Source organism: Bipolaris victoriae, assembly GCF_000527765.1.
Source record: "Bipolaris victoriae FI3 unplaced genomic scaffold scaffold_104, whole genome shotgun sequence".
Classification (NCBI taxonomy): domain Eukaryota; kingdom Fungi; phylum Ascomycota; class Dothideomycetes; order Pleosporales; family Pleosporaceae; genus Bipolaris; species Bipolaris victoriae.
This window is the reverse complement of record NW_014575288.1, coordinates 32,109-50,977: the sequence shown is the minus strand read 5'-3', so window position 1 is coordinate 50,977 and position 18,869 is coordinate 32,109. Positions and strand designations below refer to the sequence as shown.

General features: G+C 49.2%; 8 protein-coding genes across 8 annotated transcripts; 6 read left to right on the top strand and 2 right to left on the bottom strand.

Moving 5' to 3' along the window:
* Positions 1-381: 381 nt before the first annotated feature.
* COCVIDRAFT_29996 (hypothetical protein) lies at positions 382-2,422 on the top strand (the record flags this gene model as incomplete). Its single annotated transcript, XM_014697179.1, has 3 exons — positions 382-535; positions 585-948; positions 997-2,422. 3 exons carry the CDS (start codon positions 382-384, stop codon positions 2,420-2,422), a joined length of 1,944 nt encoding a protein of 647 aa, XP_014552665.1.
* A 228-nt stretch (positions 2,423-2,650) lies between these two features.
* On the bottom strand, positions 2,651-4,019 carry COCVIDRAFT_41208 (hypothetical protein; the record flags this gene model as incomplete). The annotated part of the gene is made up of 3 exons (XM_014697178.1): positions 2,651-2,700; positions 2,754-3,902; positions 3,953-4,019. The coding sequence occupies 3 exons, from the start codon at positions 4,017-4,019 to the stop codon at positions 2,651-2,653; spliced, it is 1,266 nt and encodes a 421-aa protein (XP_014552664.1).
* A 1,236-nt stretch (positions 4,020-5,255) lies between these two features.
* On the top strand, positions 5,256-6,250 carry COCVIDRAFT_41207 (hypothetical protein; the record flags this gene model as incomplete). The annotated part of the gene is made up of 3 exons (XM_014697177.1): positions 5,256-5,378; positions 5,435-6,006; positions 6,055-6,250. 3 exons carry the CDS (start codon positions 5,256-5,258, stop codon positions 6,248-6,250), a joined length of 891 nt encoding a protein of 296 aa, XP_014552663.1.
* Positions 6,251-10,117: 3,867 nt separating this feature from the next.
* On the top strand, positions 10,118-11,177 carry COCVIDRAFT_41206 (hypothetical protein; the record flags this gene model as incomplete). The annotated part of the gene is made up of 2 exons (XM_014697176.1): positions 10,118-10,301; positions 10,366-11,177. The coding sequence occupies 2 exons, from the start codon at positions 10,118-10,120 to the stop codon at positions 11,175-11,177; spliced, it is 996 nt and encodes a 331-aa protein (XP_014552662.1).
* A 460-nt stretch (positions 11,178-11,637) lies between these two features.
* On the top strand, positions 11,638-12,883 carry COCVIDRAFT_29992 (hypothetical protein; the record flags this gene model as incomplete). Its single annotated transcript, XM_014697175.1, has 2 exons — positions 11,638-11,982; positions 12,035-12,883. 2 exons carry the CDS (start codon positions 11,638-11,640, stop codon positions 12,881-12,883), a joined length of 1,194 nt encoding a protein of 397 aa, XP_014552661.1.
* Positions 12,884-13,243: 360 nt separating this feature from the next.
* Positions 13,244-15,624, bottom strand: COCVIDRAFT_29991 (hypothetical protein; the record flags this gene model as incomplete). The annotated part of the gene is made up of 5 exons (XM_014697174.1): positions 13,244-13,382; positions 13,436-14,948; positions 15,191-15,393; positions 15,450-15,471; positions 15,528-15,624. The coding sequence occupies 5 exons, from the start codon at positions 15,622-15,624 to the stop codon at positions 13,244-13,246; spliced, it is 1,974 nt and encodes a 657-aa protein (XP_014552660.1).
* A 383-nt stretch (positions 15,625-16,007) lies between these two features.
* COCVIDRAFT_109659 (hypothetical protein) lies at positions 16,008-16,166 on the top strand (the record flags this gene model as incomplete). The annotated part of the gene is made up of 1 exon (XM_014697173.1): positions 16,008-16,166. The coding sequence occupies one exon, from the start codon at positions 16,008-16,010 to the stop codon at positions 16,164-16,166; it is 159 nt and encodes a 52-aa protein (XP_014552659.1).
* Positions 16,167-16,862: 696 nt separating this feature from the next.
* On the top strand, positions 16,863-18,467 carry COCVIDRAFT_109729 (hypothetical protein; the record flags this gene model as incomplete). Its single annotated transcript, XM_014697172.1, has 1 exon — positions 16,863-18,467. The coding sequence occupies one exon, from the start codon at positions 16,863-16,865 to the stop codon at positions 18,465-18,467; it is 1,605 nt and encodes a 534-aa protein (XP_014552658.1).
* Positions 18,468-18,869: the final 402 nt, after the last annotated feature.

Sequence of the window (18,869 nt, the reverse complement as noted above, 5' to 3'; positions counted from 1 at the left end):
ACTATCAAAGTCAATGGGCCGACGATGAGGTTGCGCCCAAATTCCGATGTTCATCCGGGCGCCGCTTGTTTTGCACCAATCAGCGTCACGCTGCCTCCGCCCTCCATCATTCACCTTCTAGAAGTCGAATCACAGGACAAACACTTGGTTCAACTTACTAATCCTTCAAAACTACTGCAAATCCAGTCTTTTTCATTCCTACATAGATTTGCCTCTTCCGCGCCAGTCCGCAGCATTACCGCACCAGGACAAACTCTTCAATTGCACTCATTCTTTGTCGCATTAGACAAAAAAGCGGCGCATTCCTATACGCAAGATCCTGAAAACATAGAGGCACTGCCCCAGAAACTTGGAAATCTTAGTCTTATCTGTGGAGTCAGCATGTTCACTGAAAACGATGTGAAGAGCATTTTTTCCCTCTTTCCCCCGCAGACTAGCGCAGAGTTTATACCACAATTTGCCCTAGCCTCCAGCGGTAATGGTTTCGTTACTCTTCAGTTTGCCCAGGCACAGTTTCGAAGTCGTGTAACAAGAGGTGAATTTTTAAGTTTTTAGTTGAGGAATTTCACTGATTTCGTTTGCAGAGACGGAACGAATTCCAATATTTGAATTGGCTAGCGATCTGGATATAAGCACAACTCTTGTACACCAACTTGCGCGGAGCCATCCAAAACTGTGCCTCTTAAGCGCAGATCAAGAAAAGGTCATTCCCGCTGATGAGCGAGATGCGTTACAGCAAAAACTTGCCGATTTGCTCTCTTCAGGAGTGCACTCCAAGACCGATTTGGTTTCCCAACATGACATATGGCCCAAAAGTCTTGACGCCTTACTTGCAGACCAAACCCACGATATTGTAAACATAGATGGTTTTGTATGTACAGGGGCTTACCAGGAAGATATTTCCAGAGATATTACTAGTCGAGTCAAGCAGGCACTCAATGAACTACAGTAAGTAAAACTTTCATCGCCAGAGGCTAGGCCATTGACACTTCAAAGAACCATCACCATCTTGCCAGAAGATTTACCTGGCAGTCCACCGGCATGGTTCATATTCCGGACTTTAGAAAAGGCACTAGAGTCCGAAAACCTCACATCCCAAGTTACTATCGAGCAAGACCCCAACCGTGTAGTCTGCACACCCAAGCAACTTGTAGAATCAAAACGCAACGCAACAGTCGAGGAATTGAAAAGCGGTACGCTGGAGTGCTTGGATCTAAAACAGTTTGCCGCAGAGTACTCAGAGCTAGTCCCAACCTATGAAGACGCAGTATCTTACTTCAAGGACATTGAAGAAGTAGATGTACTGGACTCTTTTGCTGTGTCAAAGCCATGGATAGCGCAGATTGAGCAAAACTCCATACGGATACTCGCCCAAGAAGGCTCTACATTGGATGTCGCACAATTAATTGGCCCATGTCTGCCTGCAGCTATCATAGATCCGATAGTCGCCAAAGTCAAAGATTCTGTCGTCAACGCATTCTCCGAAAGACCTCAAGAAGAAAGAATCGTCCGCGTTGGTCACTTGATCCTCACCGAAGCCCGGCGAACCTGCGCACTGGATGAGCTATCGGAATACGCAAAAGCAGACGCAGAATCCCAATGGCAGCTTCTCCGCGCCGACCCCACAAGAACCGACGACATAAAATTCAACCGCGACAGAGTCCGAGCCTCGATACCGAAACTATGTCTCGTCCAGCGCTTCCTCGCCGACGAAAAGCCTGTGGAGAAACTCCTCGAAGAAACCTTCCTTCAGACCCTCACATCTCTCGAGACACCAAACGAAGCAGACTTTGCAACCTACTGGACCGACCGCATCCTCGCGCGCTTCCAAGTCTACAGGACAGGTCTGGGCCATATATCTGACCAAAAACTACACGACCAACTCGCTGACTTACTCGCTACCTACGCACACAAAGACCTCATCCCGGACACGATCGCCAAAGCACGCGCACAGGGACTCGTACTAAGTCGCAAGACGCGCAAGAACATTGCTCGATTTTCTAGTATCCTTGATACGGCAAAGACAATGGACATCAGCGGCATCACATCTGCGCTGGAGAAATTTGCAAAGAAGCAAGGTATTCCTGCACCGTCGGAGGCGAGTCTGGAAGTTGCAAAACAAAGTATGCTAGACGACATGTTGAGGCGGTTACAGAAGCAAAAAGCGTCGGATGGACCCGTGCTGTTTTTGATGCTGGTAATTGTCTTGTTCGCGCGGCACTACGATGGCGTTGTGTATGCTACGGGGAAGTTTGCGCCAAAGCTGTTGAAGCTGTTGAAGGGGAAGATGGGGGAGGAGCAGTATGGGCAGGTGGAAAAGTGGAAGGAGGCGGCTAAGACGAGTAGTTTGAGTGCGGAGGATAGGGCGGAGATGGTGAAGATGGCGGAGGCCAAGGATATTGTTGTTGTTGTTGAAGGATGATATCATTTAACATATAGGCAATGCGTCACTGATAGGCTAGATGATTCGAGCAAAAAGCAATGGATAGTAATATTACGATTGATTCAAGCTATTTATACAGCTGGTTTTAAGGTAATATAGGGGGTATTCGTGAAAGTCATGTCATGAAACCATGTCTGGAGGTGACCCGTCGCTCAATGGGACCCTCTTGTCTACAATCTTACATGTATACAGGAGACGAGACTGTATTTAGTCCATTATTCCGGCCTTTCCATCGAAGTCAGCGTCTTTCTTGGGGTCTAGAAGACGTTAGTATATGGATGTCTTGAATGCAATGCCAGAGGCTACTTACTCAGCTTGTCCATCATGGATGGCTTGCCGTGGACGTCAGTGGTACCGTGGGTACCGTGGGTGCCGTGGGTACCAGTAGTACCGGTGGTGCTGTGAAGACCATTGCTACCGTGAGTTCCGTTGGTGCCGTGGAGGCCAGTGGTACCGTGGGTACCGGTGGTGTGATGGCCATTCTGGAGGGAGGAGTGAGGCTCAGCCTGGGAGTAGGGCTCTACAAGGGCCTTGGGCAGGTCACCAGTCTCGTTGTCGCGGTGAGCCAAGTTGCCAGTGCCGGTGCTGGTTCCATAGGCGGCACTTCCCTTGTTGCCAGCGGGGCCAACACGGTCAGAGTCGACCCTGGGGTCAAGCTTGTTGGCCATGTGGGAGTCGTGAGGACCAGTAGGGTCGCTGTATCCGGATGAACCGTGGGTTCCAGTCACTCCGTGAGTGCCAGTGGTTCCGTGGGTGCCAGTAAGTCCATGGCTGCCGGTTGTGTGGCTGCCAGTTCCCATGTTGCCAGCAGTACCGACACGGTCAGAGTCGACCCTTGGGTCAGCCTTGTTGGCCATGCGGGAGTCGTGAGGACCAGTAGGGTCGCTGTATCCAGTTGAGCCGTGGGTGCCAGTAACTCCGTGAGTGCCAGTGACACCATGGGTGCCGGTAACTCCGTGAGTACCAGTGGTTCCGTGAGTGGCGTGGGTGTTGGATCCCAGGTTGCCGGCGGTACCGACACGGTCAGAGTCGACCCTTGGGTCGGCCTTGTTGGCCATGTGGGAGTCGTGAGGACCAGTAGGGTCGCTGTATCCAGTTGAGCCGTGGGTGCCAGTAACTCCGTGAGTGCCAGTGACTCCGTGAGTACCAGTGACTCCGTGAGTACCAGTGACTCCGTGAGTACCAGTGACTCCGTGAGTACCAGTGGTTCCGTGAGTGGCGTGGGTGTTGGATCCTAGGTTGCCAGCAGTGCCGACACGGTCAGAGTCGACCCTTGGGTCAGCCTTGTTGGCCATGTGAGAGTCGTGGGGGCCAGTGGGGTCACTGTAGCCTGTGGTGCCGTGAGTGTTATGGCTGTTGCCAGTAAGGCCAGTAGAGCCAGTGTGAGTTGTGGAGGTGTTGTGCACGGTAGGGTCAGCAGCGTTGGCGGTATGTGAGCTGTGAGGGCCGGTGGGGTCGTCTGGGAAATGTTAGCAAAAGAAGATAGAAGTGAATCTTGAAGTGACTTACCATGAGTCTTGTCCTTGTGCATGACATTATCGACCTTGGCCTTGACTTTCTCCATCATTCCTGTCATGATTGCGGTTGTGTGTATGATCTGAGGGTAATGTAAAGTAGTAGATGATTGGAAGTGTGAATTAGGTTGTTGATTGTTGTTGTGAGATGTTGTTTGTGTTTGTGATGTTGATGATGATGAAAAGCAAAGGGACTGATGCCTTCTTATATGTATCTGATGAAGCAGCAAGAACCCCCCAAGGCCTTCCCATACGTCATGTCTATGTCCGTGATACAAACGGCAATCAAGAACACATGTCCAGGAGGCGATGGCCAGTGGAGCGATCAGCCACAGCAAACTGTGGATGCCCACGTCAAAGCGTGTCGAGCGCCGCAAGAAACCTGGATGGGCGAAATGAAACCTGGTCAAGCGGGTCTCCAAGTGGCATTGATCTGGTGATATTCCCCTCGTTTGTCTAATTTACGGCTGCCGTGCCACGCCTCCCGCAGCCACAGGAGGTTGGCTCATGGCTCCTGCGACTGGACCCTCCAGGGAAGGTTTTACACCGGCCTGGCCTGTTTGATCGTAGCGGGACTTAGCAGGCGGCCTGGGCTGCGTCATTGTTCGAATTCGGTGCATGGAAATGTGGGGTAGGGCAAAGCTTAGCCATAACTCCACTCCCGCTTTCATCTAATGTTGCATCAGTTCCCTGGTACCCAGCCCGGCATACACCGCCACAGCTGCGCGTAAACAGGGCACGAGAACCAGAGTGGGTACCGCGCCCACGGTCTAGAAGCCACCGCATCGACATGTATACCGTATTGTCTTGCCCGCCAAATGTCTTGACAGCGCATTTTTCTGGTTTACCATCCGTATGAGCATCACGGGCCAGGCGGGCGCGACAGCGATTAACCTGGCACAAGGGACTTTGCTGGGGGTTCCCTGTAACACGTCAAAGCTGGGGGTGAATGACGTACCCTGCAATGTCGCCATCTTCCTGATGCTCTTCTGCCTCGACGAATCCACCCACCGATGATATCAATTAAGTGGGACTTGCAACGCGTCTCAGAAATTCACAGCAAAAGCATGTGCCTGTTCATCCGTTTCCGTTGGACACGGCCGCTGGCAAAATTTCCCGTGTTGTTGGAACTGAAGCTTGGGCCATCCATCTACGTGATAATGACGTCGTTCCAGCTACACCAAAACCTTCCCCCACCACGTCCATGGCTGGACGACGCGACTTGATGTCTATCACGACGCAATTTTCCTTGCACAATCCCTAATTCCTCCAATCGCCCCGATTTCTCCACCGCAACCATGTCCGAGTCCAGACTGAGAGTCCCTGACAAGGTCAGGGAAGTCGCAAAAGAAGACTTTGACCAGTATAAGCAGCTGGCGTCAGATGCTGTCCGATCGGCCGCTTATCTCTATCCTTTCAAGGTCTGTATCCGGAACTCGGAACACGAAAGCACTTATCAAGATTAACACCAAGTCAGGGCATCGCCTACTTCTTCACACATCGAGCACTATGGAAACCTCTGGCTGCCAAGCTCCTCCCAACCGTCTCGCTCGGTCTGGGCGTGACTGTGATGATGTTTGCTGTCACCTATGTCCCACAAGCTGCGCTTCTCACCCTCTTCAACGGTCCTCTCGCCATTGTCACCACTGTTCTGCTTGTTCTCAGCGAGTCGTCCACCATATTCTCTGTCTTGAGCAAGAACTTTCTCATTGATGATGCCTTGATTGACACCTTTGATGGCACAATGGTCTGCCGAAACCAAACTGCACTTGTATCAAACGAGCGTCAGGTCAAGTCAGGAAGTGATCCCATTGGAAAACTAGGCAAGTTAGTCAGCAAGCCATTTGCAAAGTTTACCCCCAAGGCCATCATTCGCTACTTCATGTACCTGCCGCTCAACTTCATCCCCGTTGTTGGTACCTTTATCTTTGTCATCCTCCAAGGACGCAAGTTTGGTCCGACCGCACATGCCAGGTACTTCCAGCTCAAGCAGATGAAGAAGCAGGAGAAGGAGCGATTCATTGAGGAGCGCAAGGCTGCATACACCAGGTGAGTAGACCGATACGATTAGATAGAGATTCAACTAACATCTTCAAGCTTCGGTGTTCCTGCCGTCCTTCTCGAGCTCGTACCCGTTGTCGGAATCTTCTTTTGCTTTACCAACACTGTCGGTGCTGCCCTTTGGGCTGCTGATATGGAACAGGGTGTGCATCCCAGTGGAAGCAGTCAAGGCAGCACCACCGCCCCCAAGCTACGTCAACAGGCCGAGATTACAAGGGAAAGAGAGTTGTGAGGGACAAATTATCTCACAACAGTGTACTAGTAATGATGATAACGACTGACGGCGTTCGGAGGTCATGTGCGCCGTGGGTTTGATGGGCAGTGCCGGTACCCTTGGGACCTCTGTAGGGACAAGGGAGCTTGTTGACCGGTCATGAATATATATAAGGGGATTAAATACGGCTTAATGAAGTCCAACATGTGTGGTGCTGTAGCTAGGATGCCAGCATAATTATTAATGTATTCAAATACGAAAGTACCAATAGCCCGCTTATCACTGTGCCTTGCTCCATCAAGACTCATCATATGCTTGTGAATTTGAATCAAAAAGTCATTTTTGGATTGATATTTCTGAAATATACTTACTTACGCAAAATGTTACAGAAGAATACGCTTCAGGAAAGAAAATAGGTTTTGCAATAACTGCCGTGTCCAACCTGAGCACCACCAAAATCGCCACAGGGGCTCTGTCAACTACTTTTTGCTGTTGCCTTCATAATACTTGTCCTGCCTCTTCTCATTGTGCATCGTGTGCATCTCCTTCTCTACAGTAGAGAGACGAAGCATCTTTTCGGCTTTCTCGATGCGTTTCCCAACCATTTGAGCCAAGCTTCAACCCTGAGCTCTTGAAATTCTTCTGGGTATACTCCCATAGCATATGGCCCCATTGCCATTTCACACTGTCTGCAAGACACGATCCTGATAGGAAATCATCCTTTTATATACCTCCCGAGAGATCCTGGTACACGAGGATCTGCCAGCTCAAATGTATGTCCTGACTAAATATATATAAATCGCCATTTTTCCGAACAGACAAGATGTTCCCACTCGATGCGAGCAGCCCATGAACTTGCTTGGCTTCAGTTTGGAAATCGCTCGATTATTGGGAGCCGCGCCTATTAGCAAGAAGCTGGCGAGTTGCCTCGGAAGTGAATTCTAGATCGCTCGACGTGGTGCTGTAATGGATATGGGCTTCTTTCTGGTCTCCTTTGCATCTTATCTATGGTGAAGATCTCAATCTCGTTTAGCTGTGCGCTGAGACGATACTTATTACTGCTCCTATCCTTTAGTAGACACTAGTTGATGAAGTTGTGCGGCGTATATCGATAGGTGGCTACCTATGCAGTATAGGCAGAAATAATCGCTATATCGGACCCGGAGAAACTAGTGTTGAGAAGCTCAAAGACAACTTTAATGCTATAGGGGATAAATCTAAGGTTGTACCTGGACTTGGTAGCGGTCCTATATACTACGAGGGTCGCCGAAGCCGTGCTTTTTCGCCATCGATAACAGGACGTTGAACGGTTATTAGTGTCTTCCGTTTGCTATTTGCAATAATGGTTATCGTGGATGTACATGTTTCTTGACTTGGTTGCTAGCATTACCGGTCGATTAGAACACCAGTAACTAGCCATGGATACGATGGTTCCACAACTCCATATGTCGGTAACGTCTGTATATGGAGAGAAACCGTATAAAGTATTGTTGCATACTCGGTATATCGGTGAGCTGCAGTTGGCGCCGTATGGAGTCCCGCATGAGTCTACTCCGCGTTGCAGGAAATATTTCCTCCGGATAGTATAGTCCGTCATCCCCCAGCAGCTGGAGGAACATATAGTACCATTATGTGTTATGCATTGCAGAGTTATGGATTAGATCACCACATGCTACTATGGCAGTTTTTGTGTTGTTTCGTATCGTGAAATGGTTTGTTCTCCAAGTGTATATTGCGGATGCCCAGCGGCATCCTACTTGGCTTCCGGTCTTGTGAAACCCAAAGATATAATCCAACTTCTCGAGAAGGCCACAAATCCGTGAGGTGGTATCGGCTTTGGGCAAATAAATCGCGAACTGAGAATGGTCGGCCAGAAGAAAGAATTTCATAAAGGCCAGTTTCTTTGATACCGGTGATTGAGTGAAGTGAGGGCAACTGTTGCCCTCGTCAAATAGACCCACCAGCCTTCTTCTACCCAAGCACATAAACTTTCATGACAGATAACATGAGTCGATACGCGGCTGCAGTGTTTGTCTTTCCGATACCAACTTCATCGGCGAGGATGATGCTGTGATCGACATCATCCCGAGATGCCTGCATGGCATTGGGATGTCCTGCGTCTTTCAGCTCTTCGTATTGCCGAAGTCGCTTTTCCAACGCTTCTAGCCTTTTCTTCAGAATGTGCACAACTCCTATCAGCTGCCACCAAAGGTTCGCCTTTACGCTGCCGCCCTGGCCGGGTGGCTCTTGGGAGTGTTGCAATACCGTTTCTGTTGAAACATGCGATTATATTGTTAGGCCTGAAGGGTGCCTTTCCATGAACTATATTGTGACCCAGCAGTTGGTAAAACCTGCTCTTTCAGTAACTCCTCAGATAAACACCTTGGCTATTCCCTTTGTCTCTTTTAGCTCTAGAAGTTGACTCTGCATCCCTTTTTTGTATGGGACCCCATCGGTTGTTCCGAAATCTATCTTGACTCGGCATGTGTATATTCCGGGTTCTTGCTGCTGTTTTTCCAAGTATGTACCGAGAGAGACATGGACCCGTATATTGCGCCTAGGACTTGAGGCAAGCCATGAAATGACGGAATTCGATCGGCTCGGTGGGTCCGTACTTTGAGCGTGTCTGGTATCGTTGCGTAGCTTAACTTGGCTATGGTGAGACTCATCGATCTGCGAAACAGGGTCAGTGAACGATCATTCATCAAAGAGAAAGAAGTAACTCACGTCACGCCTCAAAAGATATTTCCACAAATTACGGAGCGTTTCAACGAGAAATGAAGAGAGAGGAGCAGTCTATATTTGCAGTGTCGCAGTTTGAGACCATCTTATAGTGTTTGAGAAAGATATATTTCCAAGTGCAGTCCAATGTGTATAGCGGGAAATATGTAGGGGAAGTAATGATTGTATACCTCTGAAATGATGATGAGTGCAGAGAAAGTTGCAGAGAAAGAGCTTGATGCTCTCTATATCTAGTGGAACAATTATGGAAGATGCGCACGTGAAGATGTTTAAGTTATTAGGTCACTACAAACGCAAATAAGGCATTTCTTGTAGCCTCCCGTGACCTATCTTTGGCTGCCTGCCGCCCAATTCGCTATTTTCGTCATTCACTTTCACGTTGGCACGCTTTCGGTAGTGTTTGCAACCAGAGTGAAGACTACTGTAGCGCTTGATACAACGGCCTGCATCAATGCGTGTGCCACTAATATTCCATTACCTTTATAACGTTTAGATACCCTTATACATTATCTGGGAGAGTTCTAGGCTCTTCCTCGTGTTATGTATTAGCCAATAATACCGAGAAGCGTTGGAAATCTAGCGAAACAGGTTCTTGGCAGAAGTTGCTTGAACGAACAGTCCCCGACCTATTGAAGACAATAGCATGAGCCAATATTGAGGGCAAACGAGGCAACAGTCTCTGGGTCTACACATGTGACAACTAGGCTGCTTCACCGCTTGAGCTACACGTGGTTACGGTCAGGGATCTTGGGTTCACATAGCACATGGCTAGATGACCAGAGCAAACAGCGAGTAATAGCGCGAAGAGCCATTAGTGTTCTTCAAGACTCTAGACACTTTCTCTTTCTTTACAGCTCTACTCTCTATTTCTATATAGTTAGTATATATAATTTGCCTCTACCAAGACACTAATATTTGCGCCGTGAGTATACATGTTTACAGTGGGATACTTTGGAAATGGATATAGAAAGGGTTGGCGCTTCAAGCGATGCACACTTTGGCCGCTCAACCATGAGCTACGTTACCCCATTAATCGCATTGAAATGTAGCTGACGTCACTCAGGGCCCCACATCCCAACTTCTAATACCCACACTGAGATACGTTCAAACTCGCGCCATCCCCTTCAGTAAAACACATCCATAATGAAGGTCGATCCAGCAGTTGTCAAACTTCTTGGCTTGAGCTCCGATAAGACTACGGTTTCGTCTGTTGGGGGCAGCAGCTTTGCGTCCACATCCAAGATAGTATCCCGGCTCGACGATGGATCAGAAAAGGCATATTTCATGAAGACGGGAAGTGGAAAGGCGGCTGAAGTTATGTTTGCAGGTGTGTGCGGCCCATATGGCGGTTGTAGGCTGGTCAATAAGTAGACTGACAGCACCCCGAAAAGGTGAAGACGCGTCTCTAAAGGCCATCCACAAAGTGGTTCCTACGCTTTGTCCGCAGTCTTTCGGTTACGGACAGTTCGAAGCGCAACCTTCCAAATGGTTTCTAGTGACTGAGTTCCTCCATCTCAACTCTTCTTCGGCATCCCGATCGTCCAAGACGACATCACTAGCAGCTAAGCTTGCGCAATTGCACACGACACCCGCCCCTATACCAGATGGACACGACATGCCCATGTTTGGTTTTCCTGTCACAACATGCTGTGGTGAGACTCCACAGGAAAACAGCTACAAAGATAGCTGGGCAGATTTCTATGCCGAAAATCGCCTCATGTTCATTATCCGACATGCAGAGCAGCGCGGCAGAAAAGACAATGACCTGCGAAAGCTTGTCGAGCAGACTGCAGCCAGAGTCGTCCCTCGTTTGATTGGCGACGACCACCTGAACAATGGCCAGCGAGTAACGCCCGTGGTTGTTCACGGGGATCTGTGGAGCGGAAACGCGAGCGTGGGCATGATTGGTAGCGATAAAGGAGAGGTGGAAGACGTGATCTATGATTCATCGGCCTGCTATGCTCACAGTGAGTTCGAGCTTGGCATCATGAGAATGTTTGGCGGCTTTGGCGGCAGCTTCATGAAGGAATACCATCAATTATGTCCTAAAACGGAGCCAGTAAGCGAGTATGAAGATCGTGTGCAACTGTATGAGCTGTATCATCACCTCAACCACTATGCGATGTTTGGGGCAAGTTACCGCAGTGGGGCAGTAGGAATCATGAAAAGTCTTATTGCGAAGTATGGTGGCGATGATGAGTAGACCAAAGACTCAAATTGTAGCAAGCTCATTAGTTCGAATACAGAACATATGTGTATGACAGGATTTACGTTCTTCCTGAGTCCCTCCGGAGAGAGTGGGTGTTCGGGCTGTCCATTCCTTTGACCAGGAGCGGAATCATTCCTATAGTACATCATGTATATCCATGACCCTCTTTGTTTCTGCCTAGCGACTCCGTCGTCAAGCCAATTCGGAGGCATAGGGCCGTATCTACGCAACCGGTAGATGTGATCGTCTCGGACATCGCCTCCTTGCACCATACCGTGCTTTGGAGGATCATGTACGGGTTGTACTTTCTTGTCGATCAAATGTTCATTTGCATGCTGGGAACGTATCGACCAGAGTTACTGAATCAAGAGAGCCAAGACATGTCTCTGTTGGGTTTCCTGGAGCCTGCCAAGTACTTGATCGACATGTCCAACGAAGTATTTCGCATTACTAGATGGCAGGGAATGCTTCAACGCGGGGCTGGCTCATGTGGCATTCAGTACGAAGCAAACTGCAGCTCTCCAATTTTCGAGTATGGAAGGATGAGCGAGAAATTCCTCTTATACGCGAAGACGTCGATGTCAAGGAAGGAGATTCCATTGTACCCACGGCCATTTACCGACGTGCTGATCGCCAAGTAATGACAGGACCAACGGTCAAGTCACCTGCCATCAGAACAATGATCGTCGAGAATCGCAAATGGAAGCCGTTCATGACCATCTACTCCCCTGTGTCAAGGACGAAAAGATCTGGATTGGACGAACCTGCTGCCAAATCGCCTTACGAACTAACTATCGAAGTTAGAAAAAAACGGTTCGGCGCATCCTCATGCATGGGCGCGACTCCCAAAGATTGGTCGCTTCAAAAACTGGGAACAAGCGAATTCCTGGGCCGTCCGCATTGAATGGGAGTATCCTGTCGGTTCAGGAAATTGGCGATACATGTATGTTCAGTCAGAACATACGGTTGAGCTAGCAGATCATCGCGTACCGGGATCTTTTAAGAGCTACATGAAAGGAATTGCATTCCTTCAATGGATCACTGGCTCTGAGCAAAATCATCACCACGCCTGGATTCCCAAGATACGTGGAAAAGCACGGGTTATGCAGTGCGACACAGACATGATGAACCAGACGTTTGTCTTTCGCAGCAAAACTGATCCAATCTTCATGTTACCTGGAGACATCATCCCTGATGATGCGATCAAGAATCTCATGATGAAGCCAGAGTGTGGCCTCAGGGTCAACGTCCAATTTGGCGACTTTGGCAGCGCTATGGTCGGACATCGCAAATTTTGCGACACTTGCTGTTTGGTTCAAGCATACTTGAACTGGTCATCCTTTCCCGACAAGACGTGCACAAAAGACAAGCTCAACGATAGTCGTTGTACGACATGCGCGCATTTCGGTCGTCCTTGGTGTTCTTGGACTCCTGGCCTTCCTAGCCTCCGCACTCTACGATCGTCCGCATCATCCCCCGAGCAGGTTATTCTTGTACAAAAGACTTTATTTATTCTAGTCCGACTACCTAAGGTTGAAATTCCACCTGAAAAACAGTCCTTTACCTTACAATTGCGAGGTCTCGAAGATATTCATGAAGAAGACGATGGTGGTGACCGCCAAGGCAGCGAGGATGAGGATGAGGACGAGAACGAGGTTGATGACGAGGGCGATGATGAAGACGAGTTGGAGGGTGTGTAGAGGTACAATTACTCTCTCAACACCAGGTACACGAGTGTCTTGTTTTGTTGGCGGCTTTCTTGCGGGATATTCTCCTTCGTGTTTCGGGTAAGCCTGAGAGTTTTTGTTCGATCATATTCTCTTTTTCGGAACATCGGCCATCTGGTGATGTTCAAACGGTCCCTGGAATGCAATCCAGGTTTGGTTTTCACTCAGATTGAAGCAGTTGCGGTCCATCAAAAATAGGACATATTCATGTAGGAAGCCAAGTCCATAGATTTCCTGCAGATTACAAATTCAATACATGTACCATAGATACGCCACTACACAGTTGGTCGTGATGTCTTCGTCACGTCGTTATGCGCGGTGCTTCCCAAATTTCTACTTCTCCTCAGATGGCTTCCCACGTCCAAGGCCGAAGCACTCTGCCATTTTATAGAAGATTTCAATGTTGTTGTAGGTCCCTTGGAACAGATCTTCGCAGGGGCCCATTGCATAAACGGGTACATCGGTAAGCGAGCTATGTCGGTCATTAGCAAAACCTCGATTTTAAGGAGCAAAGAGAAAACTTACTGGACGCCCTGGTCGTTCTCCACGGGCAATGTACCATTGACCAAGATGCCACCCTTACCGTCTTTGGGATTGGCGTAGAAATCGTCGCTGTCCTTCACTAGCTCAACAGCGGGCTTTCTGGGGCCGTCCTTGGTAACCCTAAAGTTCTCATGACGATCCGGGGCAGCTGTAAGACCCTGGTAGAATGTGTAGCGAGGATCCCAGTTGCTGGGGAAATGCGAATCTCCATAGGTTAAGTTTCCAGTGTTAATGTATTCAGAGAGACCAGATTGCTCATAGACACCAATCGCATCGCGTTTCCTGCGATCATCCTCCTGCGCGTCAAGATAATGCGTGTCGACTGATCCCATAACGTCGAAGCCGTGGCCGTGATCGGCGGTGACGATGATGAGGGTGTCTTTGAGGCAGTTGGTGGAGTTGAGATGCTCGATGGTGGCTTTCACGGTATCATCCAACTCCAGCAACTCTCCTAAAGCCCGGGACGAATCAAGGGCGTGGAGCATCTTATCTATGCTTGCAGCCTCAGACATGAGGAACCAGCCCTTGTCGCCGGAGCGGCTTTCCAGAATATCGATGGCCTTGAGGGTCATCTCCTTGAGGCCGGGTTGGTCGAGAGCGGGCTTCTTATCACCAGTTGGCGAAAGGGTTTGATTAAGATTATTGCGGTAAACATTGCGATCGAGCCATTTGGCCATGTTGGACGTTGAGAAAATGCCCAAGGTCTTCTCTTCGGGTGAGGCCGCCATGAGACTAGTGCGGTTGTGCACAACCTGGTAACCCTGAGCCGCGAACTCATCATAGTAATTCTTGTCCTGGTAGGTGACTCCACCGAGCGCGGAAGGATAAAACTGTTCGCCTCCACCTCCGAAGATCACATCGATCGGGGTCTTTGTCCAGGTGTAGTTCTGGAGCCCATTGAGGAAGGTGTCAACGATGGCTCCATACTGGTTTCGGAGGCGAGTATGAGCAACCAGAGCAGCAGGAGTAGCATCAGCAATGAACGCAGTAGAAACGATACCGATATGTCCACCAGTCAGACGGTGGAAAATCTCAGCAATCGTTTCAACTTTAGGGTCGTCAAATGGGTTTTTACTCGAGTCGCCATAAACGTTCAAGGCGTTGACGGAGCTTTTGTGCCCAGTGTTCAGAGCAGCCGCAGAATTGGCAGAATCAGTGATAAAAGTCGATAAGCTGTGCGTCATTGAATGGGAGACCCTGGGAAACTTGTCCATGGCCAAAGTGCTTTGGAATTTTCCGTTGATGGACCTGTGACCAAGGGAACGAGCCGCGGTTATAGAGGCGGTTGACATGCCATCTCCGATGAAGAAAATGATATTTTTAGCCTTGCGCTCCTCGGAAAGGTCACGTACACTCCATGTGGCTTCGGTCTTGCTCCCGTTGTTGTAGTGCAATGTCGCCGTGTATTCTCCTGGCTCGTACAAGGCGATACGACGATACGCCTTGGCGGCTACATTGACCACGGAAGGCTTTTTGGCGTCGCGAGCGAACAGATCTGTACTTTTGTCAATCTTTATTTCGAAACGGTAGTAATAGGACGATCTTGACGGGTGGTAGAAGGTTGAGGACGTTGACCACGTGACTGGCGTTTCGCCCGGCAAACGCTCAAATCCAACCATTGAAGTTCTTTTGTGTGCAACACAAACAACTTCTTCAATGGAAATTCATCGGGCTCCATCTTTAAATGCAGGATGTATGTAGCGGTTTCGAAAGTTCACGTTCAAATATCTTACGTACCTTCAAAATAGGTGAAGTTCCATTTCTCGAGTTTCGACTCCTCGAGGTCGAAGAACTCGGTCACCGGTTTTGCTTCTTCGCCCTTCTTTCCAACAGTAAAGGTGAACTGCTCATCTAGAGGTAGTCCAATGGCCTCGGAGCCATTGATGGGCTGGTGCACCTCAAGTCGAATGTCGAAGAATTGGCCAGCGAGGAAGTCAGCCCTGGACTTGTCGTTAGCAAGTGAGCTTTAGTATTCTTAATAAATGATGTACGTAACTGGTCAGGTGGGAATACGCAGCCTGTCTTTTAGTTAGCTGAGATAGACAAGTGTACACATAAAAGAAGACAAACTTACCAAGCGTCGGGCAAGCTTCAAGTCTCCTGAATGTCTGCGCAGAAACAGAGCCCACCAAAAGGGCTGCTGCCACGACAGCCGAGCATGTGCACTTCATATTGAACGCGATTGAGAGATGAACAGTTACACAAGGCTCTCAAAGATTGCGATGAAGCAAAAGAATTAGGTGCTGTGCCTGGCACTTTTATAAGTCTAAGTAGGTACCTGGTGCCGGATTCCTGGAATACACCCTACGTAGTCATGGCATGCATATTGAGCTACCAGGTACTGCATTCAATCCCCCGGGGATGCTAGTTTGTGGAGAGGAATGCATGTCCAGCCGCCCTCGTGCGATAATCCAGCAATCTTACTGCTCGAGAGAACACATCCAGCTCCATGGACCAGCACCCAGTCCGCTGGGATGGTCCGGTTATGAGCCAATGTCATCAATCAACATCTTGCCGAGCTGCCTGTTCGGGATCTGGCAGACAGTTAACGGGAATGTCTTGGCATCACGTTGCGAGCACATGGCATGCGATTGGTTTGACAGCTACGCCATGTAGCTTGGCGCATGGTTGGAAAACGGACCGCCCCCCGTTGTGCTCAATAGACTGCTTCTCCATTCGTCATACTTTCCTGCCTCTTGGTCAGACAAAATGAGAACATCTTCCTTGACCCACACCCCAGGCGGGTATATTGCCGGCGGCGATTGTGGTTGTGGGAAACGACGTGGCTGGGCAGCCTGCCAGTTTTCGCGGCTGAAAACCCTCTCTGCAGCCATTCCATCAATCAGACATTTAGCGCTCTACCGGGATCAAAGTCTGCACCGCGCGAAGTTGATCCATGATATGGGCATCGACATCAGCCGTTGTTTGTGGACTGCTGGCTGTCGCGTGCCTTATATCCACAAACCCCCTACAGCGCTATCCAGGCACGACATTACCAAATCCAGGGGAGTGGATATAGATCGCATGCTGCAGCGGGAGCCAGGGAGATCCCCAGATCTTGCATCTGAAACAGCGATAGCGATGCTCTCCATTGGTGTTCGATGTCGGCTGCCCATCATGGTGTGGCCTTGAATCGGCCGTAGTCTGGATAGTTCGGTTCTGTCGACGTCACCACTTGAGACCCTCATGCAAATCTGCTCATACAGAGGTACAAAGACGCAACCATGTATTAGGAACACAGCCAATGTATTCCTTTAGAAGCGCCTTCATATCGCATACTGTCCGAATCTCTGCTGCTAGACGAACTGCGGCCTACCATACCAGATTCCTGCTTCCACCAAATCGCGCCATCAGTCACGCGACGCGTTTCCAAAATCGGACTGCACTCAAAAAGCCTACCAAAACTGATATGTCGAAGAGAACATCTTACGAGCGTGACGAGCTCGGTCACACGTCTGCAAAACGCGCAAAGCAGGTTGATGAAAATCTCCCTTACGATCAAGTCCAGGAAGCACTTGGCGCGCAAGATGAAGTTAAAGACGTAACAAAAGTCGCTCACTGGTTCCACCCCAAGGACCTCCGAATCCAGGACAATACCGCACTACATCATGCTTCTGAGCTTGCTACAAGTGCCAAGAGACCTCTGGTGTGCTTTTACATCAACTGTCCTGCCGATGAATCATGGCATGGGACCAGTCCAGCAAGAGTTGATTTCATGTGTGAGGGGTTGAGGATAATGCAAAAAGAACTCAAGGAGCTAAACATACCATTGGTTTTCATAGAGTGCAAAGACAGAAAGAAGATTGTGGAGACCGCCGTTGAGTGGCTGAAGAATCACAAAATTTCCCACGTCTTTGGCAACTACGAATACGAGATTGACGAGATGCGCCGAGATCTGAAGCTAGTCAAGACTTCTGGGAAAGATATCCAGGTTTCTCTTTTCCACGACCAGACCGTGATTGAACCCGGTACAATGACCACATCGTCCGGATCGCCGATGAAGGTCTTCACGCCATACCACAAAGCTTGGCTCAGCAGATTGCGAGAAGAACCCGAACTCCTTGATACACGCCCTCCACCTGCCGCGAACCCTTCATCTATGAAGAAAGAGCTCAAGGATCTGTTCGACACACCAGCACCCAAGCCCGCCAAAGATAAGCAATTCAAGTCAGAAGACGAGAAGAAGAGGATTCGAAAACTTTGGCCGGCTGGCCATGCCGAAGGCGTAAAACGCATGGATTCATTTCTCAAACAAATCTCCCATTATGCATCTACACGCTCCAACCCGGCCGCAAACAGTACATCGCGCATGTCCGCCTACTTCAGCGCAGGCATGTTTTCCGTGCGTGAAGCTCTCCGCAAAGTCGTCGACTACAACCGCGGCAGCACCGACTTCACCGAATCCAAAGCCTCAAGCGGAGTCTACAGCTGGGTCCGAGAAATCGTTTTCCGCGAGCTATATCGACAACACACAGTCTGTGTGCCACACACATCCATGAACCTGCCACAGAACCTCAAATTCAACGCTGTACAATGGGAAGACGACAAGGAAGGCTGGGAAAAATGGTGCAAGGGACAAACCGGCGAGCCCTTTATCGACGCAGGCATGCGCCAGCTAAATGCTGAAGCATACATGCACAACCGCCTGCGTATGAACGTGTCGTCGTATCTCTACTGCAACTTGCTTCTGGACTACCGCCGCGGTGAACGCTACTTTGCCGAAACCCTCATCGACTGGGATCTCTCCAACAACACACAGGGCTGGGAACCAAGCTACACTGTGTTTAACCCCGTGTCGCAAGCTGAGAAGAATGATCCAGATGGCGATTACATTAGGAAATGGGTTCCTGAGCTCAAGGATGTAAAAGGCAAGGCCGTGTTTGCGCCGTATGCAAGACTGTCAAAAGAAGAGTTTGAGAAACTGGGGTATCCCAAGCCGCATGTGGATTGGAAGGAGACAAAGGCTAGGGCAATTGATCGGTTTAAAAGGGGGTTGAGGGAGGCGGAGGTTTAGATAGTTGGAGACTTAATTGCATGGTAGGTACAATAATGAAATTATCAACTTTGAACTCTCCAAACTGTATTCTTTGTACACGAATTTCACAACTCTACAGTTAGATGAAGATTACATGTAAACATATATTAGATGTATTGCCAGTAAGAAAGTATACCAAAGTTAGGTTGGAGGCGGATTTACTACGGCTTACATTGGATCACTAAGGGCTCTCATCCAGCACGAAAAATTGCAATAGCCCCTCAACCGGCGGGGCGGTCATCAGAGGAAATAGTACTTTGAATTCACTCTCTATAAATGGGTGAAACTAGGTAGTAGTACTGCACTGTAAACCCTGAGCTCCGCCAGTCCGTATGCAACAAGGAGGCCTTTATATGGGACGTTAAACTTATGCATGAATAC